The 27,664-nt window shown below is 42.5% G+C and overlaps 1 protein-coding gene across 1 annotated transcript in view; it reads right to left on the minus strand.

The window, feature by feature from the left end:
* Nucleotides 1–27,664, minus strand: part of nbas (NBAS subunit of NRZ tethering complex) — a 162,367-nt gene that overhangs the window by 124,916 nt on the left and 9,787 nt on the right. Inside the window, exons 8-21 of the mRNA XM_037087071.1 lie at nucleotides 26,173–26,306; nucleotides 23,517–23,615; nucleotides 21,147–21,285; nucleotides 20,113–20,178; nucleotides 19,875–20,003; nucleotides 19,369–19,432; nucleotides 18,161–18,354; nucleotides 15,982–16,257; nucleotides 11,182–11,307; nucleotides 10,673–10,824; nucleotides 10,412–10,546; nucleotides 4,571–4,649; nucleotides 2,040–2,144; nucleotides 1,409–1,545 (exon numbers count right to left, since the gene is read on the minus strand). Coding sequence (XP_036942966.1) covers nucleotides 1,409–1,545; nucleotides 2,040–2,144; nucleotides 4,571–4,649; nucleotides 10,412–10,546; nucleotides 10,673–10,824; nucleotides 11,182–11,307; nucleotides 15,982–16,257; nucleotides 18,161–18,354; nucleotides 19,369–19,432; nucleotides 19,875–20,003; nucleotides 20,113–20,178; nucleotides 21,147–21,285; nucleotides 23,517–23,615; nucleotides 26,173–26,306 — 1,835 coding nt within the window. The remainder of the gene's footprint in view (nucleotides 1–1,408; nucleotides 1,546–2,039; nucleotides 2,145–4,570; nucleotides 4,650–10,411; nucleotides 10,547–10,672; nucleotides 10,825–11,181; nucleotides 11,308–15,981; nucleotides 16,258–18,160; nucleotides 18,355–19,368; nucleotides 19,433–19,874; nucleotides 20,004–20,112; nucleotides 20,179–21,146; nucleotides 21,286–23,516; nucleotides 23,616–26,172; nucleotides 26,307–27,664) is intronic.

Raw genomic sequence — 27,664 nt, forward strand, 5'->3', positions numbered from 1 at the left:
TTAGAGGAAACAAAAAGGCAAAATGGATGGCCAACTGCACTCAACGGTAAATCCTGTCCGTCGCCTCTATTAGTAAACCATAAAGGGGTGACGAATGATTTCCTTCCCTCTGAAACACTCCTCAATCGTCTCCCTGTCACATGTCCTCTCCCAACCTCCCTCCCCTTCAGAGTTCCTCCAGTCCCAAAGCAGAAACTCCAAGGTGGAAACGAGAACAAACAACGCGGATGGTTGCAATCATTGCAGCTGGCATTGTATCACTGTGAGACGTTCAAACACCTGCATGTAAATTTAGAGTCGCCAATTAAGTCTTCTGCCATTTCTCGCGCATATTTGCCGATGTTAGCCCTAAAGCTGTGGCTGTGCGTGTGTAAACCTAATGTCATGTATGAATAAGGCGGTATGTGTGTGTTAGTGTGTCACGCTCACACAGACACATTCTTAAATGTGAAGGTGTCTAAAAGGAAGTGGAGCGTGCTCTCCCAGACAGGTGTGAATCCATTTTCAGGGCGCTTTTAATTTGAAATGTGGTGAGAATTGCAGTGTAAAGACAATGTCAGTTTTCAGACATCAGTGCGAGTTCATGTGCCTGTGGTAATGCATGTATTTTAACACCTGATGTTTCCATTCTTTACAGAGCGAATCGCTGTGAAGAAAAAGTTACACGCCACTAGTTTTTCAGCTGTGTTTCATTCCTAAATTGTTCCTTTAAAGTTCTTAATGTGAACTTTTGTCCTCTGAAAGATCTCATTCAACACCAACAATTATTTCTTTACACTGGCTGCCCATACAATCCAGATTTCACTTCGAAAACCTGGTAATCACATTTGGTCCTGCATGAGGACCAGTCAAGAGCTCCTAATGCCCTGAGGTCCAATGAGCAGGGTTTGTTTACTGTTCCACGCACCATGATAAAGCCAAAAGGAGATTGTGCTTTTGTAGTAATAGCTCCCACACTCACTTCCTACCTGAAAGCTACATTGTGATTTGAAGTGTACATTACCAATGTTTCAGGGTGGGCAGCCAAGATTACTGTCACCAACTTTGTATCCAACCAGATGTGAAATATGGCCAGATTCTTCCTTTTTGTCCCTGAGGTTTGGTGTTAAATAATGGCCAGCACACTAAGATGTCACATGGAAGCTGACCTTTGACCTTTTGGACAGAAAACTGCATCACTTCATCCTTTTAGATATTTGAGTGATATTTGATAACTACTAACGTTACAGTTGTTGAGTTACGGCCACCTGTTCACAGTGACCTCGATCTTTGACCACCACATTCTAATTGGTTTATGCTCATATAACTTACATGAACATTTCTCTGTGACTGGCACAGAGGTGTAGCTATTACTTTACAATTACCCCCGCCCCTTAATTACGACATGTGTACAGTATGTGTTTCTCACCAGGCTTCAGGCAGCAGGATGGTGTACTCGTGTGGAGACGTGGTCTCTGGGAAGTTGTACAGGAGAGCTAGCCGATGCTGGAGGAGTTCTGCCCCGTGGTACGTGAACAGAATGTCAAGAGCTTGAACGTTACTCTCCTGTAGGCAAACAGATGTGTGAACCAACAACAAAAAACATTTTTGAAACCAATTTTAAACTTCAAACAACATGAGTCACGAAGCGGCAAAAACTAAGCGGTAATACAAAGAAACAGACTCAGTTGCCAGTTGTTTTTTTGTTTTGTTTTGTTTGTTAGTTTATTTTTTAGGTACACCTAATTGTAGGTGTTTCCCTTATTTTGTCCATTCATTCTAAATGCATCAAGGTTGGCTAAATAACAGAAACAACTCGAAAGCACCACAAAGCCACCTCCAAAATGACCATACAGTTGATGCAAAAAAAAAAAAAGAAATCGTTACTTCCTTCATGAAAGTAAGATCTATAGCCAGACTGTTGTAGCGGACTGCATTAGTTCTGGATGCCCAATAAACTGGCAGCTGAGTCCATATCACATCTGTGCCAAATGGAGATGTAGACAGCTAAGTAAAAGCAAATTAAGTGGCATTATTAGAGAGGCTGGGTCTGATGTTACCCTGGCGTAGTCTCTTGCTGACAAAACAATATTTTGACTGCGGAACTTCTTGAAGAACTCGGCGTCGTATTTCTGCTCGGCTGCGTGAGGACCGCCAAGTATCTCCTGGAGAGTGTGAGGTGTGAGAGGAGGAGAGAGGCAGGGAGAGGGGAGGAGAGGAAATGAGGAATACAACTCTGGTTCATAAAAAGACATTTGTGAGGCGCAGGGTAATCTTGCCAGGGAAAATGAAGAAGAAAAGCGCAGACGGGTAGAAAAAGTCAAACTAAAGATGAGAGGAGGGAGTGGAAGTGGAAGACGTGACTGCAAATGAATGTGCTGAGGCAAAGTCAACAGAGGTGCTATTTAACTTTCCGACATAAAGCTGTCTCGTCCTTTAAGTCGGAACCATCTGAGGCAGGTACGAGAGCGAGCAGGTGTGTGCACACGCATATGTCAGGAGGGAACATTTGTTGCCCTGGCCTTTGGCTTGGAGTGATTTATGTGCGTCTGTGTGTATAAAATCTCTGTAGCATCCCAGAGTGTGTGTGCGTATCTCTGAGCGGACGTGCGTGTGAGCCTGATGGATAGCCTTTGAATGGGCCGTATGCAGACGGGAGCCAGCCCAAGTCGGGATGATAAAAACCCTAATATCATATTCATAGACAGCCAGAGAAAATGGATTGGGGCAAAAGGAATCTGACGAGCACTGCAGTTACCATGACAATGTCCGACTAAAGAGAGAGACGTCACTCCGTCTGAGTTGAATATCTAGCAGGGTGAGATCTCATCTCTGCTCTCCTGCATGAAGAGGAAAAAAAAGCACGGCCCTGTTCGTCTGTGATTTATTGTGGATGAGAAGGGTGCGCGTGTTAACATTACTCATCGTAAATCTGAAATCCAGAGTGTTGAGGAGTTGCAAGTGCTACAACTTCCACTGTAAGCGTGCATCTATCAGTGCTGCAATGATGCTTACACATTGTAGGCCTCCAAGTCATTCATTCATATTTAATTCATTCTACAATTTTCAATAATGCTAAAGAGATTAGTGAGGTTAAGAGGGAGGATCAATGAAAGGCATGTGAGATAAGCCACAGTGTAATAGAGCAGCTGGATACAAAAGGAGAAAGTATTTGTGTGCCAGCAGGAAAATAACTGTGACTGCAGTAAAGAATTCTTAACATTGAAACACAAAGTTTGGGTCTCTTGTGCAAACATGTAAATAAACCCATAATATGGTCCTTAAGTGATCCTCAACTCTTGCATTACTATAAACATAGTTTATAGTATTTCCTGTCCTATCCGTCCTGTGAGGTCTCAAAGAGGCAAGGCAGAATCTCATGAGCTCAGTTTTCATAATGAGACATTAGAGTGGAAAAAAACATCAGTTCAGACTCCGCTGAGCCTGCTGGCTCCAAGATGAACCAATCAACATACTGCTAGAAGAAGCACTGTACATTTTTTGCAATATTTCTAATTTTCATCTTGGGGCAGGACATCAGCTACAGAGGAAATATTTTGAATTTGCGCTAAGCAAACATATTGGGGTCACACCACTGACTGGTTAAAGGCTGATCCAATCAACCTACTGCAGTCTAGCACAGTTCACACAGTAGGCTTTCAGCCATCCAACTCACACATGTCAGACGAAATAGATAAGCTTTTATTTTAATCCATACAAGCTTCAGGCTTGTAACCATGACCCAAAACTTTTCTTTTGAAACTGCATTTCTGATAGAGGAGGAATGCAGTGCTGCATCACTGGACAGTATGAGAAACCTGATGTGTATCTGAGTATTAGAGCGTGTAAACCTATTTTAGAAATAACCCTAAATATGAATCTGAAAATTAGCATATTATGTCTCTTTTAATCAAGCTCAAACTGAACACAGCAGCCAACGCAGTTAATGTAAGCTGAAACACTGAGTTTGTGTTCCCTGGTCACGCAGTTGTTACCATCGTTACATCTTGCGTGTTTACCCTGATGACAGATAGGTACAGTGTAGACAACTGCGATAAGGCATTGTTCTACGCACATAGATGCAGAATAAAAAGAACATACATATATTTCCTATCTACGTTGTAACCAAATGCAAATCCGGATATCACTTCTAGATTTTTGTCTGAACCGGGCCAGGTTAGGGTTGGGTATACATACTGTGCTGTCAAGGGCAGACACACTGTTAAGTAATCACAATATATTTGGGTATGAGAGGGGCATAGTCAAAAGATAAGGATGCATCACTTTCACCAAACACGTGACTGTAAAGGATATTATGACATGGCCTCAGAAACACTTCACGTTTTCATGTACATTTCACACAGCATCACACAGCTTTTATTGGAATTGGAATGTATTTGCTGACTGCTTATAAACAACTGATGGAGAGAAAAGTCTGAAGATTAACTCACCAAAAAATTCATCGTTAGTTGAAGTCTGAATTAAACATTTTTAACGATGGTAAAATGTATGACTTTAGGTTGAAAATAAACTATGTGCATTATTTCCAAAGACTGATGCATAGGAAAAAAAAAAAAACAGGCTTTGTTACCTCGTATGTTGCCAGCCGGTCCAGGTAGGAGAGGAGTTTCAGCCGGCTCCGACACAGCTCCTTCTGCTCCAGGGTCAGCCTAAGCATGCACATGCAACAAGGCGATTAACATCTAAATAGCACTTTAAAAATGCCAAACTACAATATGAATAATGTCTTTATTCTAACCACTGTCAAATCAAACTTGACGCTTAGTCCATACACTGCACTCACACACACTCTCTAGCTTTAAATTACGTGTAAATTGACTCTATACAGTACATCCGCAGGGACCTATATAACAATGCTTGGGACTCTTGACTACAATACCACACGGTGCCCTCTAGACCTAATCATTTTCTAAGGGCCACAAATCAACTCCTTATGACCACAAGAACCCCTTAGTTGTTATGTATGGGATGCCGGCTGTCAATGACGTGACTGATGGGCCTCTGAGAATCAAATCCATTTTCAATGTCATTTAATCACAACTATAAATAAACTGGACGACCACCAAACACCGAGGCACGAGGCTATATAGGATCTACCTACAATTCAATCACCGGAGGCAGGCCCGAGGGAAAGAAACCGCAAGGCTGCAAACTACTGCGAGTGGTCAGGCACGTCCCCTCAGATCGCACATACTCACAGTAAAATAAAGCATTTTTTCACCACATACTTGCACACCCAAGTCTAATCCACAAGGAAACAACCTGCCGAGGTGGAGCACGGCCCGCAGCGCCCTCAAAACTTAGCCTGGATCAACCGCAGTGTGACCACAGGGGAGCTGACCTCTCCACCGCCGCCTTAATCCCTAATCCCTCATTACAGAGAGCGCTATCAGGCCTTATCAGGGTTCCTCTACACAGACTAACAGAGATTAACACTGGCTCAACACACTCTCTGGCACATCAAAGAGTGGCGGCTTAGCACTCGTACTAGTGGTAATTATTGCTTTGCTCTGCCTCTTCAGAGAAAAGTAAGAAAAGTGGAGGTGGAGGATGAAGAAGGGAGAGCGCGAGAGGAGATGAGATGAGATCTTAGGAAATCTAATTCACCCGTCTGTTTTCGTCTTGAGGTTTTTTATGATGGCTTAATCATAGTTTTTAAATACAAACACAATGACCCAAGAGGAGGAAAATCATGACAGGATATCTCTCATTCTTGACAGCTGACAGACCTTCTGATGAAACTCTTCATTTCCTACTAAACTCTTGATGTAATTGAATGTAAATTCTATGAAGTGCATTTCTAGCATGCCCAGTGGCAGACTCAGGATGTTTGACAAACAATTAAGAGAGGTCACTTCACCAGTTTTTGTCCACTGGAAGGACACCATAGAGGGCACTTTATCACGTTTTGACTACCAGAGGCACCAACAGGGCCTTTTCTCTCTGAGCTCTTGTGATCGCCTCTTTTTTCATCTTGAGCCACTAAGAAAATTAGCAGATATTACACACTGTGCGTTTATCATCCACCATTGATTAAAGGTCCTAAAATGTTTTCAAGAATGCAATTTACAGACAGACTCCAGTGTGGTGGCCACAAATAGGTCACACGTGGCTGAATGTTCAATTCAAGACCACGTCTCTCGCTTATAAATTGCAAATCCTCCTGCTGAATTCCACTCAAGTACAGCATAAACAGAGTGTCTGACACTGTTACACATACAAATGGGCAAACGGTCCCTACACCTAAAGGGCAGCAGAGTGCCTGCGCCTTTGTAAAGGTTTATATTAGTTCCCTGAATTGCCCTTACATTGAACAGTGACTCGAGGGAAAAACGTGGTTAAGAAACGGCCCAATGAACAAAAAAAAACACTGCGACCCATCTGAAGGGAGACTGAGGGCTGTGGGGTTTAAGAATTAATGTGTGTACACAAGTATATGTTAGACTGCTAAACATCATCGCTGGTGCTGTCTAATGTAAAGGGACTGTGTGTGTGTGTGTGTGTGTGCGTGCGTGTGCATCTTGTATTCGAAGCTACCAGAACTGCAGGTTATTATCAGATGGCATCGCTCCTCCATCTCTGTACAAACACCTTGAATATGACTGTACTGGACAGAGATTGAACCGCATAAACAGACCAACACACACACGCACAAGCACACGCACACACAAACACACAGAAATGCACCGTGTGATAAAAGCGATTATCACACAGTGCGAGGGACAAAATTGGACTGCATAAACAGACAGAAACACTTCGGCTCATGCCTTCACTTGGACGCCACAATAAAAGCGTACACGCACACACGCACACACACAGGCACACACAGGCACACAAATACGGCCGATGCCGGGGCAAATGAGAAAATGAGACTTCTGATTGAGGTCTGAATCTGATCAGATAAGAACACCTTGCAGCAGATTTCACTCATCTTCAGTCTTTTTCCACCTATCTCTCCATCTCTCTCATACACACACTGCAGCATTGTCCATCTTGCTGGAGAGCCGGAGCAGCAGTTTTAACAGCCCTCGCGGGTTATACGACTTATATTTCATTATGCCTACACAGGCTGATGAGAAAGATAAAAACTGTCTGTGTGCAGCCTAAACAGCGGTTTTAAAACATGCAAGAGAAAACACATCGAACTGGTGCATGGCAATTCAGGATATACAAAATAACAAAGTCCTGAGGAAACTCTGTATTTTATGTAATATTAGATTTCGGAATAACTGAGTGCAAGTGCAACACATTGCCTGTAGTAAATCTGGTAGTAGCATCAAGAGAAATGTACTAGGAGGAGTACTTTAACATCCATCATTTTATTGGGCCCTTGAAACCGAAGCCCTGTTTGTTGAGTGGAAAACATCCTCCAGCATCTTACACAAGAAATGAGAAATCGATCGGTTTGATTATTGCAAATTCACTCCTGGAAAAATAGGGACTGTCAATGACAATCTCTAAAAGTGACGTCTTTTTAAACCCAAGCATTAAGAATATAAAACTGCATTGGAGTTCTGGTTGATCGTGTCGTTTCAAGCACACACGCACGCACGTGTACACACACACACACACACAAGTTCAACATGTGGAGGGACAAAAGATGGCAGTCAGTGTGACAAGCAGGAGTTAAAGACAGTTATCTACACACAGGGAGCATCACACACAAAAAGCAAACACACACACACACACACTCACTCACACACACACACAAGGACATCCACAGAGCAGCTGTGATCGATACCAAGCCATTTCTGTAATGGTGGTGTAGTTAAAAAGAAATTAAGAGAATTATTATCTGTCTCAGGCATCGGCCGCAGGCCTCCAGGCAACATGGTTAGATCCATTAGTGAGGGGCTTCACTGCACCCCAACGCGCACACACACACGTACTGTATATATATCTAACAGAGTCTGGGGGGCACTTGTATAAGCTGCAAGGAGGACACCCTGACTCATGGACAGAGAAAAAAGGAGAATACCCCTATTCAAAGGCAGCGTTTCACTGCTGATTTAATGTGATGGCTTTTATAATAGTTTTTAAGTTATCGATTGTTTGCTCCTGCCTCTATCTTTTTCTTATCCTCTATCTTCTCTTTATCTACCGTGGACTACGGGTCTGCAATAAAGCTTAACTGTTTTATTACACAATGAGTTAAACAGAAAGAAAATCAAACGGGCAAAGGGACAAAAGAAACTGGGGAAGGGAAGGGGGGGGTTATTTTTACAGATATTAGAAGTTACAGCTCTACCTCATTCAAATGCAGACTGGAATCTCACTTGTTAAGTGTCTGAGGTAAGAAGAACAATAGCGACAGCAAAATCCAGCCACTGAAGCTTGAAATATATGTACGCACAGTGCCTGCTTGAATTAACGCAGTATGGATATGCATTTTAAATGTGCATTTCAGTATTTGCCTATTTCTTGTTTACACTTTGCCATTTTTAACAGATGGGAGTAGTATGACCTCTTATTAAGCTTAAGAGTGTTTCATGAAACATGGGTAAGTTTATTTGCATGCATGTGCGTGTGTGTATGAGAGGTGATTAGTGATCACTAAAGGGTTTTTCATTAGTCTTTCCCTGGGCACTCGACAACAAAGGCATAAATTACATCCAGCAGATTACCCACTAATCTCCACCAATGCTCTCTCCCTCATCCTCATTAATATCCCCGCCTTTATGATCCTCTCTCCGGTGTGCAACCTAATCAAACAATCAGTGTTAAACTTGGCAGCCCTCTCCCCCCCATTTTCTTGTCGCTTCCTTGTCTTCACCTTAAATACCTTCACCGCAATTGCTCCCTTTCTTTAGTTTCGACAAATCGAAGTGCAGCCGCTACAGTCATCATTATAGTTGACACTGTGAATAATAATGACTTCATTTAAGCTCTCTAAACAGCAGGCAGCAACCTGCCGACAAAGCGGCTCCCGTGGGTCGACGTCAGGTTTTTAACCACCCACCTAACAACTGCTATTGCAAGTCGGAAGCCACTGAATTCTGGTGTTGCAATCTTTAAAGCTTAGTGAAAAATAAGACAAACAGCTTCTGACTATCTAGTAACGAGACACAGAGTCTACAGCTATGCCATGGAAGTGAGGCTGTTCATTGGCAGAGTAGTGCTTTGAGTTTAATGGTCACATATTAGCTTAGCTTTAGTAAACAGTTTGGGTGAAGCATAGAGGCTTATTCTCTGGTTGAGTCTGTGTTTTTATCCTTGTTGGTTTGTTAAAGAAACAGCAAGTTTCCGAGCTGTTACAGCAGAGTATGAATTGTTGTTTTCCTGGTAAACAAACCAGCCTCTTCAGCTATTTCAGCTGTGAATCTGAATCCTGGAGTGTCTGCAGAGCGGGCTGCCCACTCACAACAGGAACTTGGACAAAGGATAAATGCAGCCAGGACTAACATAACTCGGTGGAGGAGAGATTCTAGGAGGAGTAATGGCAAGCCTGCTGGAGGGGTGAGACAGCTAAAGAGGACGTTGTGTTTCACGGGGAAACTACAGCTCACAATAAACTGTACAGAGCACAACGGGTGGCACTTTGTTGAACAAACACACAACAAGAAAATCACAGACAACCAGAGCTACACAGTACAGCCTCTATGCTGGACTTTTAACTCAGTCATGTTAAACAAACAAAAGTAACCAATCAGAGGCAGAATAGGGTGGGTCTTGCAAGAAAAAGCAGAGTGAACTACAAGAAAACATGTTTGACATGTAAACCATATTAGTTTAGCAAGTTAACATGGAGTATGACTGAGGCTGATGAGAAAAATGTTACAGGTTTTTGGTCATTTAGTATTGAGCAAAAATGTAAACATGCTGGTTGCAGGACAAGAACTCAAGGAATCATCTAAGTCATTAGGACATATAACCCGGTGACTATGAATATCTGAACAAATTTAAATGTTAACCTCATGGGGGTGCAAAGTCAGGGGGTTGCGGAAAATCAGCAGGCTTAATTTCTCTGGGAATTGTTGATGTCTTTCCAAAATATCATAGGGATCCATCCAATAGTTACTTTTTATATTTCAGTTTGGACCAAAGAGGTGGACAGACCGACTAACCAACACACTGACTGAGAATTCGACCGACTAGAAGACAGCGTCGTCATTCCTAAAGCCAAGTTCCTTGCATGCCTTAAAAGGAGCTCCATACTTTGAAAAGATTGTATGCATGAAATATGGTTTTTGGCACATCTCAGCAATGCAGATGCTTGCCAACCAAGCTTGGGTCCCCCAGCTGAAGGATGATCTCTGGCGCCACTAGACAGCCTTGGTGATTTTGTTCAAATGAATGCTCCAGTCTCTGGCACATTCAAAAAACTGGCAGGCTTTTGCCCGCTTTTCAGTTTTCATCTGAAGACTTACTGAATAACTGAGCTGAGTAACTGCGAGTTTGAATGTCTGTGTACCTGCTGAAGTCGACCTTGGCCAGCAACTCTTGCCTCTTCCTGCTCTCCTTCTCCCTCTTCATCTCCAGCTCCAAATCGTCTGACATGTCTTCGTAAGGAAGGTCATCAACGTCAACATCACCTGGCATGATAAACCTGGAACACAGCAAGAAAATTACACACGCTTGAGCCTCAGGGTTGATAAATAAATCGATCTGTCATCTACAGACTTATATGTAGGGATTGTGTTGGCGTGCGTTAATTTATTTGTGCGTGCCCTACCTGCCCCCATCTTCCCTGTTTCCTATGGCTATGAGAGCCTCAAGGTCGGTTCCCTTCAGGCCATACTGCAGCAGCTCCTTGGCCGCATCTACGTTCTCTGGGACGCGCTCCACACACTCGTGCAGCACCCATGAGCGCTTGCAGATCTTGCTCTGGGTGAGATGTCAGGAATGGAAAGGAGAGGGAATGAGTTCAGAAGAAACGATGGAATAAAATGAGATACAGAATTAGAAGGGAAGGGTGTGGAAATTTGCTACAAATTGGTAAAAATGATGCGTGAAATAGAGTAAGGGGGTTGTGCTGCACTTAAGCCTGTGCTGTACCCCTACTCGCCCACACACACACACACATATACTGTACATTTCTCACCAGACATCTAATACACTGTGATAAACACCGAAAGTGATATAATTCTTCATCTCTCTCTCTCTCTCTCTCTCCTTAAGCATCTCTCCTCCTCCATTCCTCATCTCCACACATCTATCTCTCTCATTTCTTCTGTCTCTTACCAGATAATCTTGTATTGAGGCGATGCTGACGGTACTCTTCCTCCACTGTCTCTGGTAGACGAGGTCAGAATCCAGATTATAGGCATGGGCGAGAGACAGGGCCTCTCCGTATTCTTCGTTGTCAATCTGCGGGATTAAACAAACATGCACACAATAAACACATCATTAGGGCAAAGTCAGTATATACACATGCATGTTTTCTTCACATTGTAAAGTAGACAGATCTAAAACAAATGTTAGAAAAAAAGCAAATGTATTCATTTGCCATTGATTCAGACAAGGAACAACCTTTTTGAGAAGCACTCATTTTCTGATATATAATTTAGGTTGGGTACAAAAAAAGAAGAAAAAAATAACTGACGAAACTGCACAACAGTTTAATTTCTTTTATAATATACAAGGTATTTTTTAATATCTAATCATTGTCCCAAGGAGATCTTACTGATTCAATCTTCATGCACTGTGTTCCTAAACCAAACTAAATTAATAAAATGCACTGAATAAACTCAAACCATATGGGATTTCAGGAGAAAACCTTGGCAAAAAAAACAGAGTTAGAAGAAAAGTCCATGGCACAATTTTCCATCGCACTGAAGGACAAAGGATCCAATGCTTTCAATAAACCTGTGCGCAAGCTATGGCACACACAAAATCCTGAGTACGCACTCTGAATACTCAAAGACTGAATAGGAACAGCTCTAACGTGCAGATTTCAATCTGTGAAGCAATGTGCACAGTGCGTATTGGGCCTGCTACAGTGGGATAAAGAGAATGGTGGCTGAGGGGGAATGAAATATTTGGAGATATCTGAAGAAAGAAAATCAAATTGACAGGGAGAAAACCAAAAGGAGGAGACAGGAGATGGGTGTTAGGACCTGATATCACAAACAGCGTCAGGACAAACGCCCTAAAATAATAGAAATGCTGAAAGTGTACAGCCACGCCAGCAGCTGTGCAGGCTGTCACTGACGATGCTAACTAGAATGCTGGTATGTTTACCATGTTCACAATCTTAGCTTAGCATGACAGAATGTATCAGCTTTTTTAAAGCATCTTTTTGTATTAATGCCAGACTGTTTTAATATTTAAATAATGGCAACAAAACTTACTGTACTGCTACTAGCAAAGATAAATATACGCTAACAAGACTAAGAGTTTAAAGTAATGCTAACAGCTCTTTGACGCTTTACTTAGGCACAGTGGTCATTTAAGCTAATGGTAACATTCTCACCACACCTACTCAATGTAGAGGTTAGGCCTTCTCCACTCAACATATACATGCATTAAGCAGGGGTAACGTTTATCACGTTCACCGTCTTACTTTAGCATGTTAGTTAGCATCATTATGTATTGATCCAACACTTAATTGATACTAACAACCTCCTAAGACACTAAACTAAGAGGGCGAACATGATAAATATTTCATCTGCTTAACGCATGTATTGAACAGAGCAGGCTTAACCTCAACATGTTTGTTTGTTTGTCACCATTGTAGCAGTGAGCATGTTAGCATTTAGCCTAAATCACCACTGTGCCTGAGTACAGCCTCACAGAGCTGCTAGCATGGCTGTAAACTCTTTGTGTTCTAAGCATATATTTCTCTTTGGTAGCAGCAATAGTTATTGTTGTCATTAGTTTTAATATTAAATCGGTCTGGCCTGGATGTCAGCACATAACGCTGCTAAAAGAGGTTTTGTGTCATATTAATGTCTCGAAGAATTATTTGATCTAACAGCATGACACCTCGGTTTGTGCGGGCCCACTCAATGTGTGTGAAAGTACATGTGTGCAAGAGCGCTGACTGACACATTGCGTATCCATCTCTTCTGTGTGTAGGAGTACAAAGCAACACATTAGCCAGACTGCAGTTCCTCGAGGGCAATAAGAACCCCACACAGTTAAACCTCACGTAGGAGGACATCAAAAACTGCTTCCTTCTCTCTCTGGATTCAGCTAATAAAACTGTTAGCAGCCTTGCCAGTGTGCTACTCGCACAGGCGGGGTTACGCTACCAAACACATCATCAAGCTTCTGAACACATGAGGAGGCTGACTTGAGGAAATAACTCTGAATCACTTGATGTGGTCTATTCACAGCTGACAGGATTGCAAGCTCACATGAGGTGAATCTCTGAGGAGGGATCAGGTCACCCTGACTACTGTGAGTAGTGTGATAATAGGAAACTGTGCAAACATAAGAAATGTAAAACAAATACACATGTATCTATGTGCATACACATGAACAGAGGGTCTGTATTGTCTTCACTCACATGCCTACATGTGTTAACATGTGATAAAAAAGAAACAATTTCAACAGGAGAGCAGCAGCTGGGGAAGTGCCGCGGGTACCAAGTGTTACAAAGAGATAATAATGATATATTACTTTGTAACTCTCCACTGTTAGGATTGATGGTGATGACTAATGGCATCTAATGATGATGACAATGATGAAGAAGGAAGTAGATGATGGGTCATAAAAATGACTGATGAACCATGCTCAAACTTGGGGCCGTCGAGAGCCGATACTGTGCTTTATGATAGAGCGTGTTGTTGTCTTTGCTGCAATTTGTAGCGGGTAGCAACAACAGCCATATTTCTAATGTAGCAATTAGCATTTCAGAGAAACCCCTGGGACTGAGAAATAGCCTTAAAGCAGACTGAACATCTTGCTTGGTTTTCATTTCTCCTCAACGGCACTCTGGAGCTGATTCAACAAAACAATAGCACTTCACTGGGCTAGCGCAGGATTTATTTAGTCAGAAACCAATTTTGCAGATCAGCCTGTTATAATTCAGTCATTGGCCAAATGGTTTCATATGACATCTTTCAGTTGCTGCTAAATTAAGTGGCAAGAGGAAATGAAGAGTTTTTGTGGTAAATGTGATATCCATTAAAGACAACTGACAACTGCTCTTAAAAATGATAACTGGCAATACAGCGAGGCACTGACTAATGTATCAGTTTTAGTATGATAAAAGCCTTACAAAAGGGCCGGTATAATTAGGAATAGAGTATCTTTGAAATATTAAATAGGTAATATCAGTTTCTTTGCCAAAATGAATTTATAACACAGTGAGACAGAGAACTTCACGTCAGCTCTCTAGCTGCTGTTTGGATTGCTGAGCTAAAGGAACATTCAAATCCACACATGAAGGCATTCCAGCGCATAAGAGTTTTTGTGTGTGTGTGTGTCACAACGAATAAGTAAACAGAAACAGAAATGTGACTCTTCGTTTTTCCACTTTTATGGATATTCTACCTCGGTATCTAGTGATTTTAATGCACTGAAACAGCCACATGAACTGTCAAATAAAAATGTTCCTGTTCCTTTCGGGACAGGTCACAGCAATTATGTAGATAATATGAAATCTGATAACTGTGAAGTGACTTCTCCACAGAGTCACTGAGACTGACAGTAGCAGATCTGTGAGGCTGTACATAGACACATGTGTGCCTGTTAGCATGCTAACAATTAATGATTAGCACTTAGCACAAAGTACAGCTTAGGTTGATGCCATTAGTTCTGCATGGATTTGGTCATTCATAAAATAACTGGATAAGGCTGATCATAGAGCTAGATGAAAGGTTAATAGATCACCAAGGTTAATAGGATTCATCTTCTGGGGAACATGAATGCAGGCACCAAATCTGGTGACACTCTATCCGACAGTTGTTGAGACATTTAATACATATGTCAACTTCATGGTGGTGCTAGAAGGAAAGTCAGGCTATCATCATAGTTGATAAGATTCATCCTCTGGAGATACAATTCACAGCTAGATTCATAAGATCCCAAGATCTTGCGGATCCATCTATCCTGGCTTCAAGCTATGCACTCTTTGGACAAACACAGACAAGTTAAACCACTCAGTGTCCTATAAGGGAATTAACATCAACTGTTCATCTAAAAAACAACTGTGGCAGCTCCTCAAGAGGTTAGCATAGGTGCTTTAGCATCTGTTATAACTGGAGTGTTTATTTCATTGGTGAAAGTGTAAGGGACGGCATTGAAGGCTTTTCTAGACTGATAAAGCTGTTTTCACTCTTGTTCTCAACTGACTTTCAAAAGTGTTTGATGTAACATCTGCCTCCCACAGTTGATCAGATTGGTTGAAGTTAGCCTGTGACAGGCAGTGACAGACAAACACTTTAACCAGTTGCCTGCCAACTGTTTTTGAAAGGGCCTGCCCTTTTCCAAACAGTTTCTAGTGACGTCTTTCCAAATGGTTCATTGTAACAAACCATCTGCCTCATTAGGTCACTTGGGACCATGAATGACTATACAAAATATCAAGGCAATTAATCTAATGCAGTTACTGGGATGTTTCAATCTGGACCAAAGTGGTCTGCTGCGGATACATTTCTCGCCCTAACCTTTAACAATTCCTTCTATTTCTCCTAAACTTTGCAGCGCTAACTAGAGGTTCTGGAACACAACGCTCTTCAGAATGGCTTTTATAGAAACCTAAGCAAAAAAAGTTAAACCAAAGTTTAAGTCAAAGTTAAACCACTGCCATTAAGAGGTCTCATTATGTGTCCCTGTGAGCGATCAGAAATTGCTCTTTTAACAACACAGAGTCAGGCCTGGGAGAAATTCAAAAGAAGCAACCCACAGAAGTTAACATCATTCCTTTTACTGAACTTGACCCTGCCATTAAAAAAAGCAATGTCAAGAGAGGCGTGCAACTGTATCACATTCTGTATCACAAAATGCAAAGCTATCTAAACAAGATGCAACAGTTTGGTGCTTCAGGAGAGTTAGGTTAAGTATCAACATGCGCTTGCTGTGTCAGGCTCCTACCTTCCTCTGGTACAACTCCTCTGGTGTTGTTGACCTCAGGCTGACCAGGCGGTAGTTCTTGATCACGGTGCGGGGGCGCTTGCGTGGCGGGGCGAACCGCTCCATCTCCGTCACATAATACAGTCCCTGCTTGATGTAGCCAAAGTAGCGGGCTTTGGCTGAGGAGTCGTCATCAGAGTCAGAGTCTCCGCCATCATCACCCTCCTCATCATCGCCGGGCTCGCCAGTCAGGTTGCTCTCGAGGCGCCCACGCTTCTGAGCCAGCTTCACCTCACACTGTGCATAATATGACGTACAGCATTAGGAATGGGATGGATGTAAACCAAGAGGTGTAAACAAAAACATACGGCCAAGTGTCATGTCCAAACCACAGAGGCTGCAATTTTTGATAAGGGTAAAATGTGTGACAAAAACAGCATTATAATGACGTACGGCAGTGCTGCAGAGTGGCCCTGGGTCTACAAATCTTGTTCTCCAGATGTAAAAAAACACGTTTGTTTGCTACAGACTCCAACAAATGTCTCATCGTCATATTCTAATTGTTTTTCTCAGTCTGTCGGTCTGTCAAAATGTTCACAATTTGTTTTACTATATAGCGCAGCTCTAAAAAGAATGGATGAACAAGAGTAAAAAAAGTGATTTGAACATAACTTTGAATTACACCAGCTTTATAATAACACATGGCTTGGAAGTGATCATAAAGCCGCAGTTGTCTCTCTGCATAAAAATACATCTGTCTTGTTGGCTCAGCATCGTAAAGCAAGGCCTGCAAAACAGAAGAACTCCCATTCCCGATGACTGAAGCTGTCAGATTTACAGCCTTCGCCCAGAGTGTCTTTCTGATGCTCAGTGCGGACATCTATTTGCCAAAAGGAAGTGCTGAAAGAAATGCAACATAGTTTACACATACTTTAGCTGTGCTTAAAGCTGGTAAACACACTTGCCCTCATGCCAGATCAGCGAGCTTTCTGAAACACAGAACGACACAAGGTCGAGCCACTCAATAGAAAGTCTAAATCAAAGCTGTCCAAAGTACTTTCTTTAACTTGTCTTGCCCTGTTCTCTGGTTTTGTGATTGCCTCGGTTGGTGGAATATCACTTGACCATTTTTCATCCACACACTGCAGGATGTCCTCATATATTGTAGAGATGCCCCTCTGGGTTTAAGCTCACAAGGGAGAAATGCTCGCTCGGGTTTATGAAACATTTAGTGCTTGTAAAAACGTGAAAGCACCGTAATCAATGATCCATTATGCTCCACTAATACACAACCCCAACTCATCACACACAGGAAGACTCACATGCACCCATCATCGAAAATGCACAAGGTCACATTTTCCTTGTGTGTGTGTGAACAAGCCCCATCCTCACACTCATCCCCGCGCTTACGGTGATTTTGACACGCATTTCTACGTACACTAACCCCTCAGCTGTGGATGAAGCTACACAGGCACCCATCCCCCCGACTCCATGCTGAAGCGGGCTGATGAAACCTTTCCAAAAAGTTGGCAGTGGGCTGGTAAAGAAATCCCCCTCATTCTCTCCCTCTCTCTTTGCAATCAGATATAAAAAAAAAATAGAGAAAAAAGGCGAAATAAAAGAGAAGGGTGATGCGATATCAGGGCCTTTGTTGGGGAATAAAGCAGCAGGGATACATGTTTCATCATTACGCGCCTGTGCCATTACACACACACACACATGCTTTAAGAAAATGAGGCTAACAATCTGATCAATTACAGGACTTTGTCAGAAAAGACAGCGTCAACGGGGGAATCACATCAGCTGCCAGTGACAAGTCAATGTATCAAACTGTGTAATTTTACAGTGCTACACACTCACTTCGTATTCAGAGGCACTTTTTCTCTTACATCTTTAATAAATAGAACAGACGAAACTGACATCCCCCGCTGACCTGTCCAGTCTGTTCCCTCTTTCTTGCTGCAGTGCATGCTGGGCCAAGCTCCAGCGTTATACTGAACTACACAGGCAGTTCAGAAAATGGATAAAAGGCAGAAAAACAATCATCCTCTATTCAATAATATTCTTTTAAAATCCCTGAAGGCCAACATCTATAATATATCGCTAGAGCTAAAAGATGCTTACATGAGGCTCACATAGCAACAAACTCCCTCCATCTGTTTACTTAACCACACATGCATAACACTATCTTGACATTTACCTCCAGGCTGAGGAAGCCCCCGTCGTGTGCAGCGGTGACTCGAGGTGAGGGCTCGAACCATTCGCAGGATTTCCCCAGCAGGTTGCGCAGCGTCCTGACGGATGAGACGGTGACGGAGCCGGAGCAGCGAGCCAGAATCAACACGTTGTCGCTCCACCAGCTCACATCTACCAACGGGTAGTACTGCTCCTTATCTGAGGCAGGTGTTGGAGAGACATGAGGGCAGTTTTCAAGGGAAGGGAAAGGTGGACCAAAGCATACATTGGCCAATTAATCGATTAGTTGTCAACTAGTACATTAATCAACTATCTTAATAATAGATTCATCAGTTTGAGTAAGGACAAATTATTAATGTTTAATTAATTAAATGTGATTATTTTCTGTTTTCTTTTTTCCTCTTGGACGGTCAACTGAATATCTTTGGGTTGTGGACAAAAAAAAAAACCCACACTTGGGGACGTCGTGTTAAGCTCTGGAATAAGTGATAAACATTCTTTGCCTTTTACTTTCATTTTAAGAAATATCAAGTTTGAAGTTAAGATGTCTTTGTACTGTGTTTTATAGATATGCAGCCTAGTGAAGTCAGCAGCAGAGAGCATGCCAATCAGCTAGCATCAGTAAGTCCCAGTCCAAAGCTCCCTTGCTAGCGGTGCAAACACCAGTGTTGGTGCGCTGCTCTCATTCTCCAGACCATTACTTGTACTGCTAACTGAGATAAATGGCTAACAGTAGCAACAGTTAACAGCAGTTAATTCTTAGAATTCAGCACATGGCTAGTTCTTACATATTCCACCTTTAATCATTAATGAAATTGTGCTAATATAAGTTTGGATCACATATTCTCATCCACATTTACTCTTTAGTATCTGCTTTTGGACATATTTACTCAAGTGGGCATATGTGTCACTTGTCACGCATCGATGTGGACCGACACAGATTATTACTTATATGATGCGTCTCAGCTGTCATCAGTACTGGCCCAAAACTGTCAGAAAAAGGCATACAAACAGGCATACCCATACTCACAAGCATGCCCACTGTGTAGGAGAGAAGTATTTGCTGGCCTTGGCACACACTATATGGTTGTATGTCTAAATAACTGTATAATTCGGTGAATAAGACGTGTCAGAGATCATTAAATTGTATCCAGCGTGCACTGCTGTGTCAGCAACAAAGTCGGCTCTCTTTTGCCCTCCAGGCCAAACTACCTTTTATTTTCTTCCTTCTCTCCAGCGATGTCTTCCACTCTGGGTTGATCTCCTCAAATCCTGGCTGCGGGGACGACCGAAAGATGGCGAGACCAAAGAGGAAGGGAGTAAAAGAAGAAGAGAGGGAGGAGGGTGTGTAGAAATTAATCTGCTAACCCTGTTAACACTCACAAACACACACACACACACACAAACACACACTCACTCACGCACACACACATGCTCTCGTTCTGCCGGCTCAGGCCAGTGATGAAGCAGAACACACACACACAAGCAGCATAAATCGTAAACGCATCCAGCAAAAATATAAGTTCTCTCTAAGCCACCTCACCCAATGACTAATGGCAGCACACACACGCACACACTCAGGCCACAGAGAGATTACATTAATACACTCAGTCAAGCGTCTAATGTACAAAATGTTACCGGCACACACAACTGCACTGCACACAGCATAAGCACACCATGCCCGCATATGCTTCAACACAAGCAGCTTAGAGGCGTACCTGTTGGTCTTGGGCCCATGTGGCCCTCTGTTTGAGAGACGGGATGTCCCAGAGAGACAAACGACCAGAGAAGTGGATGACAGCCAGCAGGGTGCCATCGGGGCTCATGCTCATGCGGAATACACCGTCCTGTATGTGACAAATGCAGACACAAAATTGCTTTTCATAGCCTGCCAGATCCTTTCCATTGAGCTTTTCATTATAATTTAGTTAAATGCAAAGAAGAGGGCAGGGTTACCTTTTCATCTCCTTGTCTGGGAAAAAATCTGAAGCTGGGCATCCTGATGAAACCTCTCTTCTGATTCTAACAGACACAGAGAATGGATGAAAATTAGGGCTTCACAATCAATTAAAACACTACTGAAGTTGCCATATGACCATGTGCGATATCCAAGTCACAGGAGCTGTAGCTGTTTGATGAAGATAAAATGTGTCGCAACAACAGACGAATATAAATGAAGCCCCAGTCTACAACTCCTCAACACCCAAGTATGGAAATATGTTGTTTGGCACGGACCCAAGCAAAAACAAAGTGTGTGTTAGTTTAAAAAATACCAATATATCAATACAACTACAAAGTAAATTAACTAAACTCCTGTTTCTGTGGTGTATTGTACCTCTAACACACTGTTTCAACTGATTTCACCATTTACACCAAAGAACATAACATATTGATGGTAAAAAATGTCTAAATTTACAAATACACTGAACAGTAATGAATAAATGTTGAAAGCCCAAGACTCCCTTAGAAAAACACAACATTTTAAGACTTGTTGCATTAGGTGAAACTTTAGAAACATTGTCAAACTATTTCCTTGCTAGTATGAAAAATGCTCCGTGTGTTCCAGTGACGCAAGTGCATATTTGGTGAAGTGATTTCCGATCACAAGAGGTCACTCAAGATACATGTACTGCCAGGGGGAGTTCCTTGTGATCGGATCACTCAGGACAGATGGTAAAACCAAATGTAGACAGCCTCTTAGATGCTGCTGTGCTTAACATGCAATACACAAGCCTTGTTATAATTATCTCAAAAATAAAATATCTCAAGAAAAAAAGTGTATGCCCTAAATGCCTCAGTTGCCTTGTGGTGTCGAACATGTTATCGGATATTTATATTTTAAAGGTACTGTGTCAAAGTTAGATGTAGACTGAGTTGGTTCGAAACGCCAGTATTTTGATAATGCCAGTGAGCGTGTGCGTGTGTGTGTGTGTGTGACATGGATAACGACATGATTAACTTGTGTATGAACACGTGTATCGTCTCCTCACCGGATTGACATCATCCTCATAGCTGGTGACCTGCTTGTAGTGCGGCGAGCCAGACAGAGTCCTCCAGGCTGTAATCCCTAAGCAAGAGGCCTTGGATGTACTGTCATCCCCCGACTCACAGCCCCCCACCAGCAGCAATCTGAAAAAGCAAGCGCACACACACATACACACAAATATCATGGCTAGCACCGCCATGATTATACCCTGACATGACAAGGACGGTGAACTAAAGTGGTCACCGCGAGGTCATCCTCCAGCCGGCGCTCTGGCTGCGGTATCAGTGGTCATTCACACTTGGAAAGTGCCATTTAGCAAAGCAGTAAATTAAAAAGTTATTTATCAGATGTCTGGGTGGAATCGATGGCCGGGCACAGATAAGGCACACACAATAATGCAATGACCACAGTGATCTGTGGCTCTCTCTTTGCAGTGAAACAGAACAGATGCGACAATGGTCAGAACTTGGGGGGGAAGGTGTGGATGGAGGCAAGGCTGTCCAGCTCAACACTGCCCCCTGGTGCAGACAAATCGGACATTTAGTGAGAGCCAAAACAACTGAGGGGGAGTTTTAACACTAATGGAAAGCTCATTTTTTGTGATAACATGAAGCTCTTATCTGATATGAGCTACTTGTTCTGTATACTGTGATACAAGGTTTAATTTAAACAGATGCTAGCCTGATTCTAGCATTCCTTATGTACATCTGCATACACATACACATACATGCAGATTACTGACTCCATCTGTAGCTCTGATAATGAAAAGATCACACTGTCTGACAGCACATCTGGAAACATTTCCGAGTATTTTTAATCCCAGCTGCGCACCCCATAAATTAAAACTGCTAACTGGTTAACACTTTTCATAGTGTCTGCTTGAACTCAAAACATGTTAGGTCCATTACCATAAAGAACTTTCAGCTGTTGAAATCATTCTTTTTATACGCAGCTTCTCACCTTGGCTTTTTCTTATCGCTACCACATTCTCTCTGTTGCTGACCCAGTTCTTCACGCAGGCATCATTAAAGTTTCATCTCATCTATCAGTTGGCAAACACTTGACAGTAGCTGCCAGAATCTATTAAGCTGCCAAACCAAGCTGCACCGGGCCGAACTCGACCTGGTTTGCGCAGACCGAGGAAGCGTGGTAAAAACAGTAAGGTCACGGGTGTGAGTCAGACATAATTAAATGAAACCTCGGAATGCTACGCGGCGAGGAAGGCCAAGGACATTTTGGGTTGCTATAGTCAATTCCTGCAGATATTGCGTTAAAGTGATTGGTTCGATTATTCCTGAGTAAGCTCCTTGGCCCTTTCCCATAATGTAACATCTTGTGCCTGTGAAATAATGTCTGTGTAAGAATTGTGTGTTTGCCTCTTCTTCTGGCCTCGTCACCCAATATTAATGGAACATATTCTATTACATGTTTTAACTATAAAACCTGTTTGCAAGCAACTTATTCCATAGTCAAAGTTTCCTTCAATGTCAACTGCAATGCAGTAAATTCACAGTAACTCCTTGCACGCTAATCGATATGATACATATTTACGAGCGTATTGACGACGTGTTGGAGTACACTCAGATTTCCCCCCAGACATCAAAATGATGAAAGCATTTGAAATTACTCTCGCTTTTGAATTCAGACGTTTAAGCTGTACGTGGCATCATGTAGCATCGTCTGCAATGAGCTTAAGGATGAATACTGAGTCAAAGGACGTTTGAATATAAATGTATGAACAAAACTCCTGATGAAACACTTGTCTAATAGAAGTAGGCTCAGACTGTGGAGCAATGCTGGACTCGGGATGTTTGAGGGGCAGGGGTGAAAAAAATGTAGGCAGGAAGGGACACCGGCCCGCAGAATGTAGTGCTATTTTTATAGTGAAAAGAGAGCACCTCACCAAGTTTTGTCCACTGGAAGGGCACCATATAGGGCACTTTATTACGTTTTCTCCACTGGAAGAGAACCCTAGAGGCTCTGTATCATGTTTTTTCCAGTGGAAAGGCACCGAAATGTGCCCTTTATTCCGTTTTGGTGACAGTAAGGGCACCCTGGAGGTCAGTTTATAATGTTTTCTCCACTGGAAGGGAACCCTAAAAGGGCACTTCATTGCGTTTTGTCCACTGGAAGGGCACACGAGCCGGGCACTTGATCATGTTTTATGTACCACCACCAGTGCTGTGGAGGCCACAAAAGAAGATAAAAATGTCTATCAAGAGAATGCTGTGGGCAGAGGTTTTCCTGCCACTGACAGATTAAAAGTTAAATGTTGGCAGAAATGTTCATTTTTCAAGATATTCCTGATTTAACTACACTCTAAAAGCACTCGAGGTTGATATAGTGTTTGTTTTGTTGGAAACGACAAACTCACCGGTGACCAGGGTGGTAAACGGCTGAGGTGATGCCGTGGGAGTAGTGAGCGGAGAAACTGAAGCTGTGGTTCTCTTGGAAGTTTTGATTGGTTCCCACACTAAGAGAGAGAGAGAGAGAGAGAGAGAGAAAGGGAGAGAGGATAGTCATGGGAAAAGTCACTTATAATTGAACTCTGGCAGAAAAACAATCAAAACACAAACACCCCATGTACAAAATGTTAATGGTGCGACAAGGCTGGTTTGGGAGAGATGACAGAGCAATTTAACTCCCAACTGCAATTAAAGAGAGACATGGCAAAATATATAATCTAATCTAAGTGGGCAATCTAAATTAGATTCGTATGAGACATGATGTTGTGCAATTTGTGCGGGGGGAATCTCACTGGGGGATGTTTTCCTGCAATGTAAACTGTGTGGGGAGAGAGAGAAAGGGAGGAAAAGAATAGAGGAGAAAGGAAATTGATGGAAGATTCCCAGTGTTAAACTTCTCTCAAACATTTAGGTGTTTGTGCAACACTAAAGCAGTTGTGTGTCTATGTGAACACACACACACACACACACACACAGGACTGCTGGCACAGAGCAAGAGAGACGGCTGACTGTCAAGGCTCAGCTATAATACTGAAATTGTAATTCAGAATGTTTGAGCGAAAATATTGGAATGCAGTCACATGAAGAGGAAGAGTGAGTTTAAGCTCCGCACCGAAAATGAACCTTTAAAAAACGAGCCAGCACTTTCTTGGTGCAAATGTCTCCCACATCTTAATTACCTCCTCACACACATGCATACACACACACACCCTGACGCTTTCAAAGGCATCCGACACCATTTATCTGCCTGTGATAGAAAAAAATAAATCAGCAGTTTTGCCCGTTCTCGGCAAACAGGGCTGTGCACACGGGATTGAGGGGAAGTCGAGGAGCGCAGGATGTCTTCTGATCGAGATTCAAGCCACAGGCACAATCTCATCCCGGGTCTTGGAGTGTCAGCGCGCCGTGGCTCGGTGTGACTGCGGCAATCATACAGAATTAAGTAGGAAAAATTCTGAAATAATGGCATATCTAATAATGCTTAATTACAGGAGAAGGTGCGGGCAACTTTGAGGAAGGCACACACGCTCTCGCACGTCAGATGTCACTGTTACTCATATATTCAAAATGTGTATTCCAATGAGGATTGGCAAGCATGGGAATTGGTATTCAAAGAGAGGCATCACCACCCCCTTATGTTTACATATAGACATGAATGCAGCATCAAATCATACCACAAGTAGGGCCCAATGCCCTCTAGACTTGAGACCATATAGTATATGCATTTAAATCAGACAATAACAATGCATGTTAAAAAAGACATACAGAGCTGGAAAAGGAATGGTTTACGTGTACACACTGGTGAAATTTACCAGTTCAAAGTACTTTGAATTGTAAGAACTTTGTAGTTGAACTAAAATAAAAGTGCTGAAAGTGGTGGACGTTCTCAAGTGCACACACTGATTGAAGTTGGCCCGCTGATTTAGGTAGAAGCACGAAGTGGAGATGACGCAATGAGCGCTGAAAGGGCGCCGCAACGTCAGTCAAAGTGCGGGTGAATAATTGAGCTGTTAATGTCAGCTGAAGTGAAGTCTTGAAAAGGAAGGTAGTGCCAGGGCAAGTATATCAACTGAAAGATGATGACATCTGAATTGTAAGTTCGACAAAACTGCGGAACAGTCTAAAGGTGAAGCTTCGAGAGCTGAGAGGGTTGGAGGTGTCAGTCAAACTGTAAGTAGTGAGGGAAGTTGAAATGTAAGTGGTAAAGGCAGTTTAATTGTCATTAGAAAAGTAAAGCTTTCAGCATGGTGACTCATCTTTACTGACACCTTCACAATGACTGCATGTCACCATTGTACAGCTTCAGACTGATGGGGTCTGAAGCGGTGTCTCCTCAATTTGTAACTTCAATCAGAGATTTATTTTAATATTTGTGTGATCATCGCTGTTAGTGTCGCATGTGAAACAGAAAGTGAACAACAACTTCTTATTTCAAGCCAAACCATGACCTTTTCCTAAACCTCACCAGGTTTACAGTACTGTAGTTACGTCCACTAGTGGTCTCTCAATCCAAACAATGTAAAAAGATGTAGTTTGATGATTTCCCGAGGTAGCTCGGGATCCTGGGAGTTGTTGTTTTCACAGTGAAATAGCCACCATTATCACTGAAAATCTATCTACGAGTGAGAAAAAACACAATGGCAAACAATAGAGTGGCTAGCTAGCTTTCATTCTCACTCTCAAACATATCATCTGGTGGTTTCCCAGCTTCACAAACAAACAAACAAAGAATACAACACTAGTTGTCTTCATTCATTTCAATACAGATATGTTACATATTGTGCTTTCAATTTGAAGATTTAGAAGATAAAACAAAAGTTCTCCAGAAATTAGACAGTAAGAGACAATTACTTGAGGTGCTTTAAGCTGAAATCATTAAGGAAATGTATTCTACTTGATGTGTTGCGACAAGGTATCAATTATTATTTTTCTCCCCTTTTTTTTTGGTCAAACAAACAACGAATTATAATTGAAAACATGTCGACCCTAATTGTGACTAATAAAAACATGCTTTGCAAACCCTGATATTCTTTGGCATATTAGTGATGAAGTTTTGTCTCTCACCTGACAAGATAGCTCTTGAGCCCGCCACCGTACGTGATAACAAGCAGCTCGGCTGACCACTGGGCGCTGGCCGTGTACTCCAGGAAGATCAGGCCTGCCACCGCACAACTGAAATCTCCGGGAAAGCTCACCGCCTGGATCAAGAGAGATGAGAAAGAAGAGTCAGCGACAGCGCAGAAGTGACTGATGTAAATGGAAGGGGAGATCAAAAGAAGTTGAGAAATATGTATAATTATCTATCAGTTTGTGCCCCCGCCAAGCTCTTACAAGGACAAACAACAAAGATACATCATCAGAGCAGCGTTTGTTAAAGAATATGAGATGACAGGGAAGAAGATTAAGAAAGAAAATGATGGGACGGGGAAGGCAGGGGACAAAAGATAAGAGGCAGAGATGGAAAGTGAGAGAGGTGGGGGAGGTGGGGAAGAGGAGCAAATTTTAATTTTTTTCATCCGTGCATACTTTCTGTCATATTGACTTTTTTTCATCCTCTCCTCCAGAAATAGCAGCAAGTCACCAGTGTGTGCACTTAACAGTGACAAACAAGGGAAACAGTAGAGCAGAGCAGGGGGGCGGGTGGTGTAAGTGTGCAGACACACATCCTGTGGATACATAACAAAGTAGAGTTGCACTAAAGGAATGAAGATCACTGCTGAGAGTGGCTGGGGAGTGTCTACGCTCATAGTCTCTGACAGGGCTGGCGGAGGAACGGAAGCAATGATGGATAGAAATGGGGGAGTGATTATATGTAGCGCACAGAGGGCATTAAAGTGAGGGGAGAAAGGCAGATGGACTTGAAATGGCAGCACGAGGAGACAGAGATGCAAGGGATGAGGGAAATGCTTGAGGAATAGACGGGAGGGAGGATCTAGGGAGCGTGTGAAAAATGTAAGAGAAGAGGTGGTGAGGATGGGGAAGAAAACGAATGGAACACTACGAGCGAGACGGGGAGAAGAAAGAGAGACGAGGGAGCAGGAATGACAGAGAAAGAGAGAGAGCAGAGGACGTCTGACATGGAGACGTTTTCTTCAAAAAGGTGACAGGCGGTTCAAAGTGCCCAGTAAAACTGTGTGGTGCGGTGAAACGGCAGAACACGGCTCAATCAGTCTCTGGAGCCCAGACTGTGGATGTCTGAGTCCTCTGTTCCACCGCAAAGTTTCAAATTCAGTCAAATCTGCTGTAACATATAATCACTTTGTCAGGATGAGGAACTGCATGTCACCCAACCTACAATCTGTAAGACAGAACAGAGTCGGCCTGTGTGGTACTTTCCAAAGATAAATGAAGGACAATGTAAACACTAATCCATATTAGACGCGGCATATTGTAACCAAACCATCTGAGAAAAATGTAGAGATAACGCTGAAGAGAGGCCAAGTGGATGCTGGGTTTCCATATGCCACCTCTAATCACTTATAATTAGCATCAATGAATGCACAAGAAAAAAAATCTTGAAGCAGTATTATGTAGTTTCAGGGGAAGAAATTCTAAG

Source organism: Acanthopagrus latus, chromosome 22 (assembly GCF_904848185.1).
Source record: "Acanthopagrus latus isolate v.2019 chromosome 22, fAcaLat1.1, whole genome shotgun sequence".
Lineage (NCBI taxonomy): Eukaryota > Metazoa > Chordata > Actinopteri > Spariformes > Sparidae > Acanthopagrus > Acanthopagrus latus.